This window comes from Macaca thibetana, chromosome 18, assembly GCF_024542745.1.
Source record: "Macaca thibetana thibetana isolate TM-01 chromosome 18, ASM2454274v1, whole genome shotgun sequence".
Lineage (NCBI taxonomy): Eukaryota > Metazoa > Chordata > Mammalia > Primates > Cercopithecidae > Macaca > Macaca thibetana.
Genome location: NC_065595.1, coordinates 31,876,917 through 31,899,250, shown reverse-complemented (window position 1 = coordinate 31,899,250; position 22,334 = coordinate 31,876,917). Strand labels below are relative to the sequence as shown.

The 22,334-nt window shown below is 50.7% G+C and overlaps 1 protein-coding gene across 8 annotated transcripts in view; it reads left to right on the top strand.

Annotated features, from left to right (window-relative positions):
* CTIF (cap binding complex dependent translation initiation factor) overlaps positions 1-22,334 on the top strand; it is a 336,841-nt gene that overhangs the window by 215,347 nt on the left and 99,160 nt on the right. For 6 of the 8 annotated variants that reach the window (XM_050768155.1, XM_050768151.1, XM_050768156.1 and 3 more), the window contains 2 exons: positions 15,644-16,136; positions 19,157-19,456. In XM_050768155.1, the coding sequence (XP_050624112.1) occupies positions 15,644-16,136; positions 19,157-19,456 (793 nt within the window). The remainder of the gene's footprint in view (positions 1-15,643; positions 16,137-19,156; positions 19,457-22,334) is intronic. The other 2 variants (XM_050768157.1, XM_050768154.1) reach the window with 1 other exon arrangement.

The window sequence follows — 22,334 nt, the reverse complement described above, 5'->3', positions numbered from 1 at the left end:
AGCGATGACAGCAGCAGCAGAATCAACTTCTCGAGCCTTGCTCTGTGTCAGAGCAACACAGAGCCAAGGCGCAGCTCATTTAACCCTTGGAAACCAATGCAATCGCCTTTATCATCATTATTCTCCCATTTCACAAATGGAAAAACTGAGGCATGGACAGTAAGCGCCTTGCCCAGGGGCCCATACTAGAAAGTGACTGGGTCCAGAGTCTGGCTGGGTCCAGAGTCTGGCTCTCCCTGCTTCTGCCAGGGGTATTGGGGTGTTTTTTTGTCTTTAAACAGCGCAGTGTGAATTCTTGCCTGTGGGCGTGGGGTGAGCATCAGGGCTTCGTGGAGATGGGAGCAGCACACCCAGGACTCGGCCCCTCCACCAGTTTATCACTCAGCAGCCCAGAGAGCCACTCTGGTGGTTTTGACCATTACACATTTTAAATTATTTTTATTCTTAGTCAAATATTTAATTTTTTACCCATAATGGACAGTTGGTTAAAGGCAGGAAGCATTAAAGAACACTGATATTAAAAGGCTGGTTCATGAGGAACACGTAAGTGGTAATAATTCTGCACATATGCCTCAGGGTGCTCTGGCCGGATCTGCAAGCCTCATTCATCTGGTCAGAGTTCTCGTGTGGCAGCTCCTGCAGCTTGCAGAGCTTCACAACCCCAGGCTGGAGGCAGACAGAGCCCAACACCCATCTATCTGACTCTGTGTCCACAGGGAGCCAAAGCCCTCCTCACTCACGTCATGCAATTTGGACAGAAACACTTCCTAAAAACTCTCAGGTCTCAGAATTTAGAAACAAAGCAAGAATATTACAAAATCAAACCGGTTGATTTTTGTTTTTTTAGAAAAACAGAAAATTCAAGAATTCCAAACAGCAGGCCATGAAATCAGTTTTTACTTTTTGTTTCTTTTTATGCCTTATATAGTCAAACTTTAGCCTACAGTTTAGTGTGTACTGATGCCAAATCCACAATGTGATGGTAATATGTCATTTTGAAATTTCTTTGTAGAAAATCATGCTTTTGCTTTCATAACTCGTTTGCAATAAATGAAGAAGAATGCATCACTTGATAATTGGCAGAAGGCTAAATTTTGCCTGTATTCATGAATGTTATTAAAGATTGGGTTAAACACATATCTTGTAATTCACCTCCAATAACATATCAATCTAAAAACTGTATTTGACATAAAGTAACTTCTTTAGTACTACCAAAAATAACAAAAATTTTTTTTTAACACTTAAGAGTGTTTCCAAGAGAAAATATTATGGTGAGAGGAATTCTCAAGTCCCAAAGAGTTAAGCAAGATTCAGCTGCGGCAGCCCTCTAAACTGCCCCAGTTTCCACGAAGGTAAAAATAAGAATAATGAGAACTCATCCTTTTTCCCTCCCGTTGAGGGGCTAGGTCTCCTGATAAGTGCCTTACAGGCCTACCCCCGAGAGGAGGGGCTTACTTTGAGAAATTTGACCACAAGTGCTTTCCAAAAGGTCAAACTGACTTGCTTTTGGTGAGTGCTGGTACACAGGCCCTCCCAAGTTCCCCAAGATGTGGGAGGGTTTGGCCGCCCTTCAGACTGTGCCCAGACACTCAAGTTCCATTAAGGATTCTATTGGTTCCAAGTACACAGATGCACAATGAGCTCTGTGTTCAACCCTGGTAGTGCCATCCTACGGTAAGGGGTCTCTGCAGTTTCACCTCCTGCTAGGTGCAGCAGGACCCCCTTGTGTCAATTTTATTGTATTTCATTTGGTTTGCCCAGTGTGTAAGAAATTGACTTAAGAAAAATTGCCACCAAGCCTTTGTTGAGCTTGGCATTTCTTCTAGAATGGCCTCTCCCCTCCTCCCTTTTAACTAAATCCTGCTTATTTTTAAAAACTTTTGATTCTGACAAAATTTCAGACTCTCAGAAAAGTTGCAGGAATAGTACAAAGAATTCTCATATATCCATCACCCAGTTTCCTGTGATGTTAACATTTTATCCTTCTCTCTCTCGTATACATTTTTTTCTGACCCGTCTGAGAGTAAGTTGCCAAAATGATACCGTTTTACTGCTAAATATTTCACAGTGTGTTTCTTTAAAACAAAGACTTTTTTTCATAACCACAATACAATTCTCAAAATCAGGAAACTGACATAGATACGATACTGTAATTGAGTCTATAGACCTTACTCATATTTCTCTAACGATTGATCCTAGACTGTGGGCTGCATTCAATTGTGATGACTTGTTAGTATCTTTTAACCTGGGGCAGTTCTTTTTTTTTTTTTCTTTTGAGATGGAGTCTCAGTCTGTCGCCCAGGCTGGAGTGCAGTGGCGCAATCTCGGCTCACTGCAAGCTTCCATCTCCCGGGTTCACACCATTCTCCTGCCTCCGCCTCCCCAGCAGCTGGGACTACAGGTGCACATCACCACGCCCGGCTAATTTTTTGTATTTTTAGTAGAGACAGGGTTTCACGGTGTTAGCCATGATGGTCTCGATCTCCTGACCTTGTGATCTGCCCGCCTCGGCCTCCCAAAGTGCTGGGATTACAGGCGTGAGCCACCGCGCCCGGCCAACCTGGGGCAGTTCTTAAGTCTTTGTATTTCATGACATTGGCCTTTTTTTTAAAGAGTGACCAGTTATTTTTGTAGAAGGTCCCTCAATGTCAGTTTCTCTGGCATTTCTTCATGATTGGACTTGGGTTATACGCACTGTAGTGATGTGACCTTCCCAGTGCACCTTGTCAGGAGGTATGTGCTGTTCTTTAATCCCCTGCCTGGTGATGTTAACTGTGATTACCTGGCTAAGGTGGTGCCTGCCAAGTTTCTCCACTGTAAAGTTACAAGTTTTCCCTTTGTAATTAAGAAATATCTTTGGGGAGATATTTTGAGGCTATGCCAATGTTCTGTTTTTCTTCAAACTTTCACCCACTGACTTCTATTGATGATTCTTGCTTGAAACAATTATGCTTATGGTGGTTGCCAAATGATTTTCTAATTCCATCATTCCTTCTAAATGTATTAGTTGCCTTTTATCATAAGGGAAAGCCTTTCATTGACTTTTAACTCACTGCTCTAAGCCTCAGGACCCCAGCATTTGGGAACTAGTAGAGCAGGTCTTTGTCCCGGAATACACAGGCTGACTCTTAGCTGAGTGGTGTTTAATGTGAAGGTTATCAGCACCCTGCTACCAGGTCCCTTGTATTTTGGAAGGTTCTAGACAAAGAAACTGTCCGCTGGGAAGCCATGTTCCAAGATGGCTGGGCTGGGGGTTCTGCTGTGCATGAAACCTTGAGGAGTCCTCTCTGTGATAATGTCTCACCACGGCCCCATCAGTTCCACCAGCCCTGGCTCAAAAATGTGGCCCAGAGAGGCCCTACTCCAGCTAACTCCATTTCATATTTCCTCTCCTTCCCAGGATGGAAAAACAGCCTTTCAGGGACAAGCGAACCTGTCAGTAATGAAGTCGTGAGTGAAGGAGACAGTCCCAGAAGGGTGGCTGGGCTGTGAGGCCTAATGGAGTGAGGTGGCTGGCGGCATTCTCCGCCAAGAGCCTGGAAGCTCCACAGCCCACGAAGCCCAGCTGGCTCCTCTGTGTCCCATCTGCGGGGTCATCTTTGCTTCACGTGGGGGCCTTTCCCCAACAAGGGCCGGCATCCCCTCCCAGGGCCAGCCCAAGGCAGAGGGAATGTGGACACGGTTTATCATCACCCTGTGGTCAGAACTTTTAGCTCAGGCTGTTAGCTGTTTTCCAGCCCCCAGGCACACCCACGACACCTGTCTGCTCTCAGAGGTGCCCCAGGCTCCACGCTGTCCCTCTTGAAAAGTGTCACTCCTGTGCTGCGCTCCTCTGGAACGCTTATGTGTGGGACACCAGGGTCACAGATTGCTGGCCTGATGGAGTACTTGGTGCATACTGATTGAAGTGAGAACGTGTGGGGAGGGTCTTGATGGGTGTGGAAGATCAGGCACAGGGACAAGCAGATGAGGCACTATGATGGTGGCACCGCCTCTCTAGCTCTTGCCTGGTAGACAGGAGGGCCAGGCTGGTCAGGGGGAGTCAGAAATTAGGTGAGAGGGAGCATTGTCACCAAAGGTTTCAGGTCAGAGCGTGGCAAGATGACAGGCCACACAGCAGGATGGACAGAGGAGAGAGGCCTCAGTGTGGCATGGTCTCTTCATCCAGAAACAGAGACTTTGAAGGCCTGGGTCAAAAATGCTGAGTCCAGCACCCTGGCGCCTGATCCAGGATGGAGCTGAGTTCCCCGGCAATCTTAAGGGGATCCTCCCATCCCCACCGCTTCTCTGTCTCCATCCAACCTCCAACCACTGCCAGTGTCTCTACTCTTCTTTTTCAAGGTATTTCTCTTGGTTCTGTGGGTCCTTCCATTACCTCACCTCCTCCAGGAAGCCCTCCCTAACCTCACCCGGAGAACTCACCAGACCCCTTGTCTTGTCCCATGCTGTGGTGGATGGTTCTTTGAATAGACATAGCAATTTTGCCGCTAGATTTTAAGATCCCCAAGGGCAGGAACCATATGTTATGTTGCTTTGTGGCAACCTGAGCCCCTACGCATAACAAATACACCAGAGTTTGATCAAATTTTAGGATTGCAAAGGAAGACTCAAAAGCTGGTATGTGGCTCTAACCAGATCTCAGGGGAGAGGCCAGCCTGAGAAACAATATTCTTCATTTGTTGGATCAAATGTGGTTTTCAATGAATCAAGAATAAACTACGATGGGTGAGGAGGCTACCATCGGCCAGCTTGCCAACCAGTGCTGAGCCTCCAGTGCCCCATCTCCTGCCCCCGCAAGCTCCCAGTGGGTTCCTGGCTAAGAATCTTGGGAAACCCCAGTAGGCAGGCTTGCATGGAGGGCCTCTAGCCAGAAGTAGAGAGGTGCGCTGGGCAGGGGAAGGGCCTGCACTGGAGCCAACAGGGTGGCGGCCCACACACAGCTCAGGCCGCTGAGGTGTGTTCATTGTCCTAGGGAAGCTCCTGACACCTCGGAGTCCTGGGGTCACTATTCGGTTTCATGCCCAGGCCTTGAAGTGAAACACTTCATTCAGAAAGTCTAGGAGAAGAGAAATTGGCTTGTTCAAGAGGATTTTGCGACCAGGGGCTGTGGCTCACGCTTATAATCCCAGTGCTCTGAGAAGCCAAGGTAAATGGAGGGCTTCGGCCCAGGAGTTGAAGACCAGCATTAGCAGCATAGCAAAACTCCTGTCTCTATAAACATTTAAAAAAAAAAAAAAAATTAGCCAGTCATGGTGGCACGAGCCTGTAGTCCTAGCTACTTGGGAGACTGAGGTGGGAGAATCACTTGAGCCCTGGAGGTCAAGGTTGCATGAACTATGGTCATGCCACTGCACTCCAGCCTGGACAACAGAGCAAAACCCAAACCCCTGACTCTAAGAAATAATAATAATAATAATTTAACAAAAAAGGAGGTTTTTGTTATAGGTCACCCCATCAATGGCCAAAGTAATGGAGAAAGCAGCCCTTTCCACCAGTCCCAAGATGGACTTTGACGAATTACAATGCCCAGTCCTTTGCATTTTCTCAGTTATTCCTACCAGATTATTTTAAATAGCAGTGAGGAAGTTTTTCTAGAAGAGCACAGATGGGTCAGTCTCTTGGAGTGAAGAGCACAGGCGCAAGATGGGGGTTCAGGCCCTGGTCCTGGATGGGCTTGCTGCTCAACCTCTCCCAAGGGGGAAAGGCTCCCCCAGGGTTGCTGTAAGGATCAAGGGGGAACATGTGTGTCCCCAGCAGATGGGGGCCACTCAGTGTTTGTTAAATCTGAGTACCATGGTGACTTGGGACGAAGGGAGGGAGGGAAAGAGGGAGGGATAATGATGGTGCTAAACTGAGTGTCACTACATCTTTACTCCACCTTCACTCCAGCCCTGAGAGTGGAAGGAAAGTCAGAAACCCAGAGGTGTGGGACAGTGTGGGACAATGGAGTCAGGCCCATTCCCTGGGAAGGCACCTCCCGGAGATCGGCGCAGCCCGTCCTCACAGCTACCATGTGCATAGCTGTTATGAGGGCCATTTGATTGATAAGATAACAGAGGGGCAGAGAAGTTAAGTGACTTGTCCAAGACCACCCAGCTAGACCAGGGCAAAACTAGCATATGAACCCAAGGCTGTCTAGCTTTCGAGTTGTCACCACATCAGGCTGTCTCTCCAGATGAGAACTCTTTAGAGGGCTGCTGAGGTCCAGGAGGGCTTCCTGGATGACGTGCTGGTTGCAGAATAGGCAATAGCTAATTAGTGAGGTATAGGGCACTGCGGTTTCTAACTGTTGGTCAGTGATCAGACACCTCCCATGACAGGAAGCTCACCATGTCCCTCGACAGACCCCTCTGTTGCAGGGCAGCCATCCCCATGAGAAAGTTCCTTCGGTAAGTGAGTCCAGGCTGCATCTCTGAGCCTTGCCTCTACTGGCCGCTCCTCCCCACCCCTCATTTTTCAGACAGACTCCATGATTGGTCGCATCTGGGATTTTAAAGAACTTTTAGGTGACTTTCTCTCCATGTGCCTTCCTCTTGGTCCTAGCTTTTCTAGTTTAAGGGCTGTTCCACCACGCCGAGTTGGTGAGATTAAAACAGGCAAGAAAGAGTGACTTCCGGGAGAGCGACTTCTAGGTCAATCAACTCGTGGGATGAGTGAGACAGCAGAGGGCCAGCTAAGGCCCATCGGCCAGGGTACCGAGGCCAGCTATGGTGGATTCAAATGGCCGGGCTTTGGGCCGGTGGTAGAGGAAGTCACTGAAGGTGGATCCCAAGCTGTGGGGACCCCGTCACAGTATTTCCCTCGGGATGATGGTAGTGAATGTTGGGTGATGAAGAGTTTCATGGTGGGAAACTACGCCCAAAGCTCAGCCCTTAGAGCCCAAAACCAGAAGAGAATCCAGACATCCTGGGGTCTCTTCCTTGACCTAACATTTGAAACAGCCCCAGTCTTCCCATCTGTACTATGGGTACATGGTGTGATCCCTCCCTCTGCATAGCTGGAGGATTCGTGCTCTATTGCTTGGAAAACCCACGGCATAATAATATTACAAACAAACACTAATATAGCACTTATATCAAGTCCTTTAAAACTCACAAGAACCCTATGAGATGGTTTTCTATTTGTTCCCATTTTACAGGGGAAGAAGCTAAGGCACAGAGCAGTTAAGGAACTTGCCCAAAGTTGAACAGCTGAAAGTGCAGCGTCAGGATTTGAACTCTGGGGATCTGGCTCCAAAGTCCATACTTCAAACTTCCAGGAACTACTGTGAAGCTCAGGGGATGCCCAGAGCCACCAGCAGGCTGCAGTGAGGGTCCATGGGCCAGATCTGGGAGACTGCAGGCCTTGGCAGGCTGAGCGGAAGGGCGAGGGCCTTCCCCTGGAAACACTCCACCAGGTTCACGCGGAGCCTGGCGACTCCCCAGGGCAGCCGCGTGCTCTTCCCATGACATCACGCTGCCTCAGAACTTTTGAGGCTGAGGATTCTTGGAATGCTGGATTCACCCTGGAACAAAAATAATACCTCGTATTTAGAACGTGCTTTTGTTCCCCACACGCTTTCCCGGGCTTCATTTCATTGTAGCCTCAGACTAGCCTTGTGATCCAGGCAGGAGTCCTGTAGGTGGGAGGCCACCCTAAGAACCTGAGTCGGGATTGGTCTCCCCATTCTGCAGGTGGGAACACTGAGCCACGGGGAGTTGAGTGGTTAGCCAAAGCTGCCCAGCAAACTGGTTCTGGGCAATGTGGGCCAAGAGCCCTGGATTTCCAGTGGGGTTGAGAGGAGGCCTCAGAAATGGGTCCGCAGTTGAGTGAAGCTCAGAACCCCACAGAATATCCCCAGGAAAGCCTTTTTCCCTTGGCCTTCTGTGCTGCCCCAAGATGGAGGAAGGTGGCAGGAGTCTGCACGCTTTCCTCCCTTCACCACGAGGCAGCAGTGAAGCCAGAGGGGCCACCCCAAAAACAAACCCCCAGCCCTGCCCCACAGGCCCCAGCCACAGGAACCAGCAGACTGTGGTGGGAAAGGGCTGTTCCCAGCACAGATGGAAACCAAGGACTGCTGCGGCTTCTGTGGTTTTCCCCAGACGCAGTGGAGCCAAGGCTGGCTGGCCGGATCTCCAACCCTCCCATCCAGAGCCCTCCCAGGCTCTCCCCTCACCAGCCCCAGCCTCCCCATTCCCAGCAGGCCCTGGCTCAGCCCTCCGCCTTTGCTTCTGCACCACACGCTGCCATAGGACAGCCCACGGCTCCCTCCTTGCTGACTTTGGCTGAGGCCTGTGGTCCTCTGAATTTGGGTTTAGTGGCTCAGCAATGGTGTGCAAGCTGCCTTACACTCTCAGCACCCTCAGTGTGGTGGCTGAGGGCACACATTCGGGGGCCAAACTACCTAAGTTCAAACCCAGACGCTGCTTGGTGCAAGCTGTGTGGCATTGGGCAAGTTTCTTACCCTTTCTGTGCTTTGAAGATCTCTCTGTAAAATGGGGTGAACAATAGTGCTTCTTTTGGGGTTAAATGAAAGCCATGCCTGGCTCACTGTAACTGCTTCCTACATGTTAGCTATGAACCATTCTTTTGCATCCCTGTGATGTGAGTTTGAGTCCTGTGGCCTCAGGGCCACACTTAGAGTGTGTAAACTGCCTGAGTCCAGGGCCTGCGCTTGGTTTATGCTCCGATGGGACTGTCTTGACTTTCTCAATAGCTTTTGAACCAGGCGCCCACATTTTCATCTTGCACTGGGTTCCACTCATTATGTGGCCAGTCTGCCTCCAGGCCAGAGTAGGATGTAGGACTGTGCCGCTCTCTGCTTCCTTTCCTTTGTGACTGTTGTCCTGGGATGAAGCTAGAGACCTGTTTCTGTAACTAATGGATTTACATCTGTCTCTCCAAATGGACCCTCAGCTTCATGAAGGCAGCAGCCCTGTGCACTGGTCATTGCTGCCTCCTCCCCAGATCATGAGGAAGAGAGAGAGAAGGCTCTGCCTCATCTGAAAGAAGTGGATGGTTTGGGAGCATTTCAGAGGCACACACAAGACACTCCGGTGGCAGAGACATGGGTGTGATGTAGGGCGTTCCAGACTGTAATCGTATCAGGAGTCTGGAGGGCTCGGGTGGGACCCTGGGAGCTGGGGAAGGCTCCCGCTCAGGTCTGGACCTTAAGACCTGGATGGGATTAGGGGAGTGCTGAAGGACTCCATAGGGACAGCTGAACAGCTTTGTCACACACATACCCTGCCTCCACCCCAACTTCTCTCAGAGGGCTGCAGGAGCTATGTGGCCTCAGGTGAACCCACTGACATCTCTGATTAACCTCTGGGCAGAACAGAGTCTCAGCATGTGTTTAATTAATGAAACAACATTGAACCAGCCGTTCTCTGCATCATTTATTGTTCATTCATTCATTCATTCTACAGTTGGTGAGAAAAGTCTTTGCCTGTAGGGTACAGAGGTACCAGTCAGACCTTGCTTCTATTCCAGAGCATCATTCGGCGAGGTAAACATCTGATTTCTAAAGCTTTTAGTCCATGCAGTGAGATACCACACTTCTTACATGAACTTTTGCCTAGGCTGGCAAAGACCTCAATCTTGAATTGTTTTCCACCCAATTCTGAGCAAAGAGAGCCACAAAATCTATTGGAGTGGGAGAGTCTGCAGCTTGGCTGGCCGCCCACGGTGGCAGGAGTGTTTCTGATGCATGCTGGCCCTCTCCTCTCAGGGTTGTCAGGAGGGAGTGTTCGGGAAGCAGCTGGTCCAGTGCTGCTGTTGCCGCCATGATGATAACGATGGGCCCTGGCGATTACAGGGCCTGTGTGTTGCCTAAGCTTTGTAGCGATGCCCCCAGTTCTCCATAGAGCACTGAGATCTCCAATAAGTAATTGTTAAATCCAGTCATATGGCGCGTTACAGCAGAAACAGATCTGAGTTCCGATGAGGGCTTTGCCACTAACTAGCTGGGCAACCCTAGAAGAACAAAGCAACCTCTCTGGACCTTGGTTTTCTTATCCATCGTGCTGTAACTCATGTAATCCTCACAACTGCCCCTCAGGTGGGGACTGGCACAGCTGGAAACAGACACAGAGAGGTGAGATCACCCAGCCCATGAAACTGAGTGGCACAGTGCCAGGCTCTGTGCACGCTGCCATCCCCCAGACAGACCTGGCAAGGAGTGTCCTTCAGGGGACACCCATCATCTGATTCAGCCCTGCGCGCACCATGGGTGCTGTTAGTGCAGGTCACTGTGATCCTTGTCTCTGAGGGTTCATCAGCCAATGCCATGATGTCCCTTGGTTGACTCCCTCATGAGGGAAGAAAACCTCCCCTCCCTTATACTTTTCCTTTTTAGGCTTCCCCATCATTCTGCAAACTGGGGTGGGTGTGTGTGGCGACTTTTGTTCCTGGGTCCTATATGCCATCGCTTGGCTAGGCAGACCCTGAGCTGCAAAGAAATTGCTGGTGCCTGTGCCTCCGAGCCTCACTGCAACTCTTGCATTGTCCCAGGTGGCTGGGCCAGGGCAGGCAGAGCTCACTCAGGGCATGTGTAGGTGGGCAGGAGTGGAGGTGCCTACGCTGGTAATAAGCAGTCATCACTTTTCCTGAAGGCAAGAAATATGAGCCCATGCATAGTTTTAAAACCACTTGCCCTAGGAATTTTGCTTTCAGAAATTTTTAAGCAGACCTACAAATTATGTGGTAAAGTGTCCGACATGGAGAGAACCATAATAAGTCAGTGGCCCTCAGAATATCTAGTTGGGAACGATTATGAAATAAAAAACGAACAGAGGGACATTTGTCTCCATTTGGACTGCTGTTAAAACCATTTTTTTAAAACAAAATTTGAAGTTATTCTCCCTACACCCACCTCCCAAAATGCAGCTGTGGTGTTCTGAGGACATTTTTGTTTTTTTGTATAAAAGAGAGCAGTCTTAGAGTGAAACAAGACATCTGATTTCAGAACCCAAAGAAGAAAGAATAAACTAAATGAACGATGGAAAAAGCATAAACTGACAATTTCCATTCTCAAAAAAATAAATAAATAAAAAGCATTATTTTCCCAACAGCAGGTGTTGCCAGTAGCACAAATGGAATATTAACCTTATCTCCTGGGCCATTCTTCCTGACCCGAAGAAGACTTCCCCAGAAGTAGAGGCAGAGAGATGAGGTTTTGCCTTCTTGCTTGCAGGGCTGCAAAACTGGGTGTCCAGTATGTTTCCCAACCCCGGATCCACATATCCATGTGTCTGAGACCAAGTGCAGCCTCCTTGCCGGGTTTCTGGGAGCAAAAGTGGCTCATCCCTGGCCCAGCCAAACCCCAAACCCACAGGTTTCGTGGGGAGCAGCCAGCTGGCCCCTGAATGAAGGTATCGATGAAACCCAGCGCCAGCAAACACAGAAGAGAGAGGAGCTGGTTTTGGCTGGCCCAGCCAACGACCGCTGACAAATATTTGTGAATGGCCGGAGCAGGGAAGCCTGGGTCTCCATTGTTGGAGAATGAGGCCCAACCCCAAGTCTGTTCCAGTGCCCTTAGCGGCCCTTTTGGCTCCTTCTCCGGCAAAGAACTTGGACCTCATGCAGTTATCACCACCGAGGTCTCAGTGGCCATTCAGCCCTTTCTCTCCATTAGTAGAGGTCACTGCGGTCTTTGTCCCAGAGTGTTCGTCAGCCAAGGAGGCTATAAAGGAGACTAGGAGACAGACGGGAGGTGGTTGCAAGGTGCTGTGATTAGTTGACAGGCTTAGCCCACTCATGGAGCCCAGGGCAGTCCCTCTGCCGTGGGAGTGCACCTCATGGAGCCTCAGTTGTCTTATCTGTCGAATGGGAAGAAAGGTTCTCACCCGCCTGCACACAGAGGCCAGTCCCAGCAATTACTTGCCCTGAGAACTAAGCAAGGCCTTGTGCAGGAAGAAGGAAAAGGGAGGACAGAGGGACAATCTTTTTTTTTTTTTTTTTTTTTTTTTTTAGACAGAGTCTTGCTCTGTCGCCCAGGCTGGAGTGCAGTGGCCAGATCTCAGCTCACTGCAAGCTCGGCCTCCCGGGTTCACGCCATTCTCCTGCCTCAGCCTCCCAAGTAGCTGGGACTACAGGCGCCCGCCACCTCGCCCGGCTAGTTTTTTGTACTTTTTAGTAGAGACGGGGTTTCACCGTATTAACCAGGATGGTCTCGATCTCCTGACCTCGTGATCCGACCGTCTCGGCCTCCCAAAGTGCTGGGATTACAGGCTTGAGCCACCGCGCCCAGCCCAGAGGGACAATCTTAATGCCTCTTTCTCCAGTGGCATCTGGTTTCTTCTCTGCCCTCCCGGGGCCCACCCAGTTGATTCTATCTGCCGTTTAGCTCTATATCAAGACCTCCTTCTTTTGAACCTGTTAGTCTTGCCTACCCAATTAGGAGGGAACACTTGAGGTGGACTCCCTGGCTTCCCTCCCAACTGAGCATGGCTTTCCACATGTACAAAGGAGCCGCCGCCCAGCAAGGGTGAGCCTGAGCACTCCCACTAGTGCCAAGTGGCCTGGGGCATTCTTGGCCATTGCTAGATTGTCAGGACTGGCTGGCTCCAAGCTCTTTCGAACTAGGAAGACATGGAATTCCGGGTCCCTCCAGATTTCCAGGAATGAGCTGCAAAAGCCCTGCAGGAGCCAGCTGATTTCTTTCTGGAGCCCCTGACCACCAGCCATGTAGCAATTACTTCCTTCCCCTCCAGGTAGACAGAAGTTGTTTTCTTTTCTGGGGGTGGAGGCGTGCACTGGGTAGAGAGAGGGAAATCCCTGATATGGCAAGTGGGAAACCAGGCAGTTTCAAGACGGATGTTGGGAAGGGCTTGGTCAACCATCCTTTGGGGACATTTCTTGGGCCATAGCTGCAGGCGCCACAAAAATTCTAAATAAGGATGACAAAAGTTGTGAGAATCAATTATTATCTGCCAGGGAATTTCCAAGGTTCCTCTCTGGGCTTAAAAATAACTCACGTTGAAAGAACAAAGAGCGTGGAAGGAGCAATTAGTTGAAAGTAATTGAGAAGTTAAAGGAGGGAGAATTCACAAAAAGTCACAGGCACGAGGCGCCCTGAGGAGTGGTCTGTGGGCCACAGTTTCTGCTGGGTTCTCCAATGGGGGTTGCCTTATACTCTGCAGAACGAGGGCTGCAGCTCTCCATGCTGACTCAGGCATTTGGGGGTGGGCTGGGCTGGGTAATCGGAAGGCCAGTTGGTGGTAGAATCACTGGGAGGAACCTGACTCAAGGGCCCCACTTTTCTGATGGGGCCCAACTCTTCTCCAGGTGCTGGTGCCGATAGCTCCTACCCTGCCATGGGGAGTGAAACTGAATATTTCAGCAATGCCATTGAGGAGGGAGGTGTGTTTGGGAATGGAGGGGCTGTCTCCCACCCAAGTGTCAAGGCAACAGTGCCCTTGCCCAGGAATGTATATCAGAACCCAACAAGATTGAACTTGGACACCAGGGATGAAAAATGTCATGCAGGCCTCCTGAGAAGGGCCCAGGGCATGCCTAGTCAGCAGGATTCAGTTCAGGGTGCCAGATTTTTACAGATATTTTAATAATGATTCTTAAATTATTGAAATAAATACAGACAACCCCAAACCTTGGACACCGTATATAAAAACAAACCTAAGAAGACTCTGAAAGGTAGAAAGCAGACAGACAGGTCAGGGACCTTGGGAGCTGAAGAATGACACACGGCTGATTTCCTGGGGTTTTCCTCTTGGCTCAGATATCCCAGACTTGGAGCTAAAGAAACTGGAGACCCAGAAACACGCTGAGGCCCAAGCAGACAAACGGAGCCCCAACAAAAGCCTACTCTTTCTAGCCAGAGGACCAGGAAAGGGGCAGCCTAGCAAGAGAGAAAACTCGAGACAGTAGCTACTTTCCTCCAGCCAAACCCCCCTGCAGGAACTGTAGCCCCACTCCCACCCACCACTCCACTGGAGGTCCAATGAGGGGCAAGGTACCCAACACCCCAACAGGGTGGGATCAAAGGGACTGTCATCCCCATTGGGGATAATGAGCTACTAAGCTTTTCAATGGTGGCTTTTCAATGAAAAAAAAAATTTTTACTAATTTTAGTGGGAAAAATAATGCATTTAACCCCAACCCAACCCAGGATACCCTCAATTTTTCACAGATAAAATGTATCAAGTAAATATTAAAATTGAATTTATGTAAGTAATAAGCAATAAGTTGTAAGTAAATAAATACAATTTGTTCAAAACATGCTGTGCAATGAAGGTCTGTGGTACCCAAGATGGGTGACGGAGGAGGTGCAGAGCTTATTCTTTAGAAGTTTGTTATCTTTCTGCAAAATCTTTCCACTATTTTACAACCTTTGAGGAATTCCTGCTTATCTTGTGCTCCAGCTGCACTTCCAGTAAAGTTGTGGCATGGAAAACACCCTGAGGGTAAGATGGAGTTTGAACATAGTAGTGCTTTGAGTGGCAGGAAGCAGCCTTCGAGCCAGCCAGAAGGGTCATGAGAATGCCCCTCACCACCTCTTCACTTGTCTTTTGGCCACAACTCAAAAGTTTGGGGTTTGTTCCTGGTGCACAACTCATACCTGTTCCCTGTGCTTAGAGAGTGTTGTCAGATGAGCCTGTCTTGACCTACACCCATCATGTTAAATATTCCTTCTGTATCTGTTTGCTAGGTTGCTATAACAGAGTACCACAGACTGGGCTGTGTAAACAACAGGCATTTTATTTTCTGACACTTCTGGAGGCTGGAAGTCCAAGATGAAGGTGTCAGTGGGGTTGATTTCTTCTGAGGCCTCTCTCCTTGAACTGCAGATGGTCTCCTTCTTGCTGTGTGTCTATGTGGTCTTTCTTCTGGGCATGTAGCCTCCCTGGTGTCTCTGTGTGTCAAAGGTTCCTCTTGTTATAAGGCCACTAGTCAATTCGGATTAGGGCGCACCCTAACAGACTCATTTAATTTAATCACCTCTTTAAAGGTGATTTGTCACATCTCTTCTCCAAATACAGTCACATTCTGAAGTATTGGGGGTTAAGGCTTCAACATATGAAGTTTTGGGGGGTGATGGGGGACACAATTTAGCCCATAAAAAATTCTTATAGCATGTTTAGTTTGTGGGTTTAGGGGTGACAATGACAATGTTCCAGGAAAAAAAAAAAAAGTTGTTTGAAAGGGATATAACTTTTCAAAAAGCATTATGCTGAATAGTCATTCGTAGGAAGGTGCTTGTGAGAAGCAGATCTGTGTATGCATCTTTGCTGGTACATGCACAGACTATGTCTGGAAGATTCACACACGTGGAACGGCGGCTTCCAAGGCCATAAGTGATGACAGAGTCAGAGGCAGGAGGGTTCCCTGTTATCTGCTACTGGATTTTTAAAATTTTGTTCCACATGCATGCATTCACACATATTCTAATAAGTGAATAAAGTACTGATTTTAAGGAAAGAATTGGCTTTGGTCCTCTGCAGTAGCAAGGACCCGTCCGCCTGTTCTCTGCTGTATCCCCAAGCGCTGTCACAGACTCTGGCACGTAGAAGGTGTTCAGGAAGTGTTTGTTGGAAGAATGAATATATGGACAAGGCAATGACTTCCTGTTCTGGCGGCTGGGCACAGGGACTCTGACTGGCCCGCCCAGTGATCGCCCTCTCTGTCTTTCCTCTTCCGTTTACAGGCGGCAGCAGAGACCTCCAGGGGGGAACAAGCCCCAACAGCATGGTGACCACCAGCCAGGCAGTGCCAAACACAACAGGGACCACCAGAAATCGTACCAGGGGGGCTCAGCGCCCCACCCCTCAGGGAGACCCACTCACCACGGCTACAGCCAGAACCGGCGCTGGCACCATGGCAACATGAAGCACCCACCAGGCGACAAGGGGGAGGCAGGCGCACACCGCAATGCCAAAGAGACCATGACCATCGAGAGCCCAAAACTAGAGGACACTGCAGGGGACACCGGGCACAGCGGCTTCGAGGCCCCCCGCAGCCCTGACACCCTGGCCCCGGTGGCTTCTGAGCGGCTGCCCCCACAGCAGCCAGGGGGGCCAGAGGTTGAGACAAAACGTAAAGACAGTATTCTTCCCGAGCGCACTGGGGAGCGGCCCAAAATTACCCTGCTCCAGTCTTCCAAAGACAGACTGCGGCGAAGGCTAAAGGAAAAGGTACCGGTAATTGAATTTTTGTTGTTCTCTTGCACCAGGGAGGACAGCAAGAGGTAGGCACTTTGGTAGGTGGGCACAGTGCAGAGCCTTGTGGGTTTGGGGGTCTGGGGAGCCATGTACAGGGAAGCAGGGGCTTCTATGACTGCAGGGACCCACCACACTGGTCCACCACTGCCAGCAGCTAGGGCCATCATGAACCCCTCCAGCACACTGGGGCTTTTCACCCTCTAGCCTCCAAGAGGCCCAGGGTAGGCACTTGGCACCAGCCCCCAGCCCAAGGGAGTCGAGGGAAGAGATGCATGCCTGGGAGTGATGGGGGAGGTGCAGGGAGCATTTTCTAGGGTTAGATATTGTTTGTGCTGAAGGGACACATGTTTTTCCCCAAACGGGGAAACATGGAGCTTATGAAAGAAGGACTGAAGCTTTTCTACAGGTGAGTACCATCCAGGCAGAGGTGAGTTGTTCAGAGTAGGAGCAGGCTGATTCCAGCCTTCCTGTTTCCTGCCTTCATCATCCAGCGGCCAGGGAGTGCTCTACGGTGCAGACCGTAAGGCAGCTCCATTCTCAGCATCTCGCAGGTGCCCGCCTGCGCCAGCATAAGCCCGAAAGTGAGGCCTCCTTACGTTTGCTCCTGGGAGCCTCTTTCTGCACCCTGGTCCTGGCCTGGCCCACAGCTTCAGTAGATGACCCTAACCTCCAGAAGAGGGCTAGGGATTTGTACTGGCAGCATTAAGTCTACTCTGCTCACCCTAGCACCACCACCCCGACCCCACTGCCCAGCAAGGGCACAGGTAAGGTCACCCTGGAGAAGACCTGTCCCAAGAAAGGCCAGCTTGCCCACAGCCATCCCACACAGCAGCAGCGCCTACAGAGTCTTCCTCCTGGGGCTTCTGCAGAGCTCCATGTTCTAGGCTTCTCCTCCATCTTCCTCTACTGCTGTCTTTCCTCAGGCTCTTGCCCCAGAGGCCAGGCCCAAGGTCCACACTCAGGCAGGATAAGGCAGGTCGGACCTCTTCTTGGATCCACTCTTGAAGATAAGATGCTGCTCCCAGTATCCGCCCCACCAAGTCCTCTAGAGTTCTGCTAAATGTAACTGCAGGGCGGCAGAATGGAAACAGCACGGGCTTTAGAACGCAGCTGAGCAGGCTCAGACTTCACTTTGCCTTTGACTGGCTGGGTGGTCTTGGGCAAGTCACCTAACCTCCCTGAGCCCCAGTTACTCATCTGTAAAATGGGCGTAATACTACACACCTTGCTGAGACACTGTGAAGGTTAAGTGAGAGAACGTGTACAGATGTGTTCTTGTGGGTAGTTCCTATTCTATATGCAGATCACTGTTCCTGCCCTGGGGCCCAGATGGTCTGGAGAGAGGGGTATATGGGGGAATGGAACAGAGAAGGTAGATCTATAGATCAGTTTCAAGAACTCCACTCAGGCGAGGCCTCCTGAACTCCTGGACCAAGACGACATGGGCTCAGGCTCAGGCTGGGTCACTCCCCACTCTGCTAGCTGCTCACTCTAAAAAAGGGTAAATCCTAGGTAGCCACCAGCCACATCCTCAACATTTTCATCAAGGAAAGCAACACTGTCCTTCTCCCTTTCAAGAGACAGGTAAAGCGTGAGATGTCTCTTGGGGTGGGGAGTTGTGTCCTATTAAATTTACCCAGGGACTCAGAGTAGCCTTCCCTGAAGAGGTGGTTGGGTTTGAGGAGAAGAACTAGGACACCCTATTCCTTCACCCAGGATTCAGCCCTTTTTTTTTTTTTTTTTTGGAGACAGAGTCTCGCTCTGTCGCCCAGGCTGGAGTGCAGTGGTGCAATCTCGGCTCACTGCAAGCTCCGCCTCCCAGGTTCACGCCATTCTCCTGCCTCAGCCTCCTGAGTATTCGGTTCTCGAGCGAGAGACTATATGCCCTTGGAACTCGATCCCACCATGGAAGGGCTCAAGGAAAGCTATAGATTTTCTCATCTAACCTCACCGTGTTACCTGTGAGGAACCTGAGATCCAGAGAGTGAAATCACTTACCCAAAGCAACACAGCTGGAGGTACAGAGTGGGTGGGATCTAGAGCCTTCTAGCCCAGAGCTTCTATTGTCAGAGCTCAGAAGTCTGTGCCTTCTAGCCCAGAGCTTCTATTGTCAGAGCTTAGAAGTCTGTGCCTTCTAGCCCAGAGCTTCTATTGTCAGGGACAGAAGAAAAAGCGTGGATCTCATTTCATGACCCTGACCCTGCCCTTCCAGCCAGATCTCACTTCCCCACAGTTAAGTTGTTCCCATTCTTGGCCACCAAGAATGAGTCAATACAACAAGATGACATTTTTTTCTTCTTCAAGCCCCTGATCTGATCCTAGTTGCAGTGAAACCTCATAAGGCTGTAGGGCTTTTTACTTGTAATGTCCCTCCTAGAAGCACCAACTGTTTTAGTGGCACATGGGAGGATTCCTTCGTGTGTGGCATATGTCTACAGTCTCCACAGGACAAAAAGCCAGGGCTGTGCCCACAGGGAGCCCTATGTCCAGAGAACAAGTCATCCTTGGACATTCGGAGCTGAGGGTGTGGGGGACAAGGTGGGCACTGCCTGGGCCACTTTTAACCACCACTGCAGGCATTTTGGATCTGACCTGCCTTCCTGACCAAGTCTTCCTACCCTCATTTTCTCTTTGGCCCGATTTCATATTTGTTACCTTATTTCCTCTTTCATAAGCTCCATTAAATCATTTCTAAATTAAGCCATTTGATGGACAAATAAACAAAAAAAAAGCCAATGTATGTGAGAATCCTGGGTAGGAGCTAGAAGCCAAAAGCAGTATCAGCCCTGGATGTCATAGGGGCCAAGAAAAAAGGAAACAAGGAGCTTTTGGCGCGTGAGGGGTCTTTGGTGGAGGTTCCCAGAGGGACCAGCCCTCAGATCCAGGAAAGTAGGCCTGGTCCTGCTTTCTGGGGGTGGCCACCCTTTTTCCACCGGGCCACCCCCACACAGAGACCTCGGCTTCACTCAGGCACATTCATTTGTCTCCGACACCCCCAGGATGAAGTGGCCGTGGAGACGACCACTCCCCAGCAGAACAAGATGGACAAGCTGATCGAGATCCTGAACAGCATGCGAAACAACAGCAGCGACGTGGACGCCAAGCTCACCACCTTCATGGAGGAGGCCCAGAACTCCACCAACTCCGAGGAGATGCTGGGCGAGATCGTGCGCACCATCTACCAGAAGGCCGTGTCCGACCGCAGCTTCGCCTTCACCGCCGCCAAGCTCTGCGACAAGATGGCGCTCTTCATGGTGGAGGGAACCAAGTTCCGGAGCCTGCTCCTCAACATGCTGCAGGTAACCGGACGCCGGCCGCCACTGCCCCACGCCCCCTGCCCCTCTGTGTTCGGTGAGTTATTCCTAGCGAGAAGGCTGCGAGTTCTGGCCACAGTTGGACTTTTCCCAAGTTCTGCCCTTGCCCGATTAATTATAGAAAACACAAAGGCAGTCAAGGGGCCAGGAATGAGCGGCTGGATTTGTGTGTGTTTATGTGTGGGCTCCCTGGTTACGATGGACCAATATAATTTTATAGGTGCTTTATGTTTAACCAGCCTTTCCCACTTTCTATTTTCATAATGAGAGGCTGGCTCTTGGTCTCACCCTAGCTTTGTGCTTTGACCTCTCCACATCCAAGCAGACATGAACTTGCTGTGGACTTCTCTTTTCCTCCTCCTTCCACCCAGGGCCAGATCCTTAGACCTTTGCAGGTGTGTAGGTGGTCATCGCTGGTAGTGAGATGGGTTTGAGCAAAGTCACACATGAGCAGAAAAGGGACAGTCTGTCAGCTTGGACGGAGCTTAGCAACGTTTCATCTCACAAGTACCTGCTTGTCTGTATGGGCAGTAGCAGACAAGCTGGTGGCCCCAAAACTGGTGACATCAGGCAGATAGCAGGGTCGTGGGATGGTGGCTATACCAGGTCCTGGGACTGTCCTTGGAGACCCTTGGCTGGGGCAGAGCCATTTCTCCTTTCCTCCTATTTTGTATTTTAGAGACTAGTTGAGATACAAAGTGAGTTGCCAGTCCAGGTGAGATAAAATGGTAGTTTCCAAGTAATGAAGTAGAATGGCAGGCTACAGAGCCATCTTAACTAGGTTGACCATACAATAGATCATCCGAACTGCAACACTTGTGAGAGTCAAAGGGGGTTCAGTTCATAATTATACCTAGACAACAGGTGTAAACAAGGGCACATGGCCACCCTCACCTTAACCACGTGGTTCGCAGTCTGCCGTCTTCCCTAAAAGCTGGAAGGAAGTTGCCGCTAAGGCCACCTCCGCATGTAGCCGGCAGGGCTCCATCCCCACCCACCCTCTCCTCTGCATGTGAGTTGCACTCACTGCAACATGAGCCCTCCCTGGCCAGCCTGGGCTGCTTCTCTCCTGCTCCAGGCCCTGATCAGGTTCCCATTCCTGGATCGCCCACACTCCCCTGGTGACGAATTCCCGTATTACCTGAGGGATTTGCACATGGGGCATGTTCCTCGCGGGCCGGAATGTCCTGGGAGCATGTGGAGAGTGGCGGGCAGGGAGAAGCCTGTCTGCCACAGAGCGCCCGGCACAGGCGAGTCAGAGACAGCATCAGCCTATGGTCTTGGCTTTAGGTTTTGTTTTTCAAAAAGGGGCCAGGATGGGGCAAGAGTTCTAGACAATGGTTGCCAGCTCCAAGTAACCCAGCCTGACCCAGTGACAGACAGGCACCCAGGGCATGGGGCACTTGGGGAGGGCAACTGGCTGCAGGGGCCACCTCAGATCGGGCATTTCTTCCAACCTGCCGTGGTAAGGGTGGCCTCACCCACAAGTGTCCAGCAGACCATCAGTCGTGGGGAACACTCAGCCACAAAGGGGGCCCGACGGCCCCTGCGCTCACCTCTCAATCAACCACAAAGTGCACTGGCTTAGGACAGACTCCAGATGTCCCAGCAGGAAGGGAACCCGTTTGGCTGTGTTTAACTCAACAAAGTCCCCTGCATTCCCCAGCTAAGAACTTCTTGTGGGATTAGTGTGCTGAGAGACAGTTTGGCAAACACTACGGCAGGGAAAAAACACAAAATTCAAAGCTGGGAAGGAAGGATTCCAGACCTGATTCGTTTGTCATCAGTTGGAGCTTGGCCTCTGTAGTTCCCTCTGGGAAAGCGCAAACAATAGCCTTCATCAGTGCACCGTTGATTTTGCGCTGCTGGAGATGAGCTGGGGCCTCAGGAAGGGGCGCGAGGGACCCCGTGTGAGCCTTTCCCTTTCTCATGCTCCCAAGGCTTTGCCACTGGCAGGAAACTGTCCTGGGTCCCTAAATCCTCACAAACCCGCTCACCCCATATTGTGGCTCAATGGTAGGTCTGTCATGAGTGATGCAGGCTTTGGGACCAGCCCCAGAAACCCAGCCCTGTGGGTGCCACCTTGTCTCTGGGGCAGAGAACTGGCAGTCCACATCCTGCTCCCCACCCCTCACCAGCCAGGCTGAACCTCCCACTACACCCTGCATGGACGGACTCTCCCCCAGCCCAGAATTCACTTCTCTATCCCACTCTGAGCATGCACCTCCTCCTGAAGCAACTCACACTCCTTCTTCAGGTGGTGCTGAGGCCCCACTTTCCAGGAAGCACCAGCCCTTCTCCTGTCCCAGCACCTCTCATCCTGTAGCCACAATGTTCAGTCACCCTCCTAGTATTCACTGTGTGCCAGGCACCAGCCTGGGGACTGAGCATACAGCAGTCAGTGAATGGGCACAGCTTTGTCCTTAAGAGGTTTGCAGTGAAGAAGGAGTTGAACTTAAACCAATGGCCACGTGAATCCACAGTGACAAACTGGGGTGTGTGCTGTTACTGCCCTCCTATCTTGGGCTCTGGGAGGTGGGAACCCCTCTACTTTCTGCACCTCTGTATCCCAGGGGCTGCACAGTGCCTGGTGCTAGAGGGCCCTCGGTTGTCATGGAGAAATAGATGTCTGAAAAGGAAGGCGCTAGAAGCCTACCTTCTCCTGAGCTAGGGGCCTGCGGGGACAGCTGAAGTCCAGGGCAAGAAGGGAACCGCCCCGCCACAAGGCAGTCACGGCTTACATTCTGAGGCTTCAGAGCAGCTCCTCCTCCCCTCCCCCACAGCAGAGGAAGCCAGCCATTTGCCTAGGTAGAGTACCTGAGGGTCAGGTCTTTAGAAATCGAAATGTCCACGTAGGCCACCA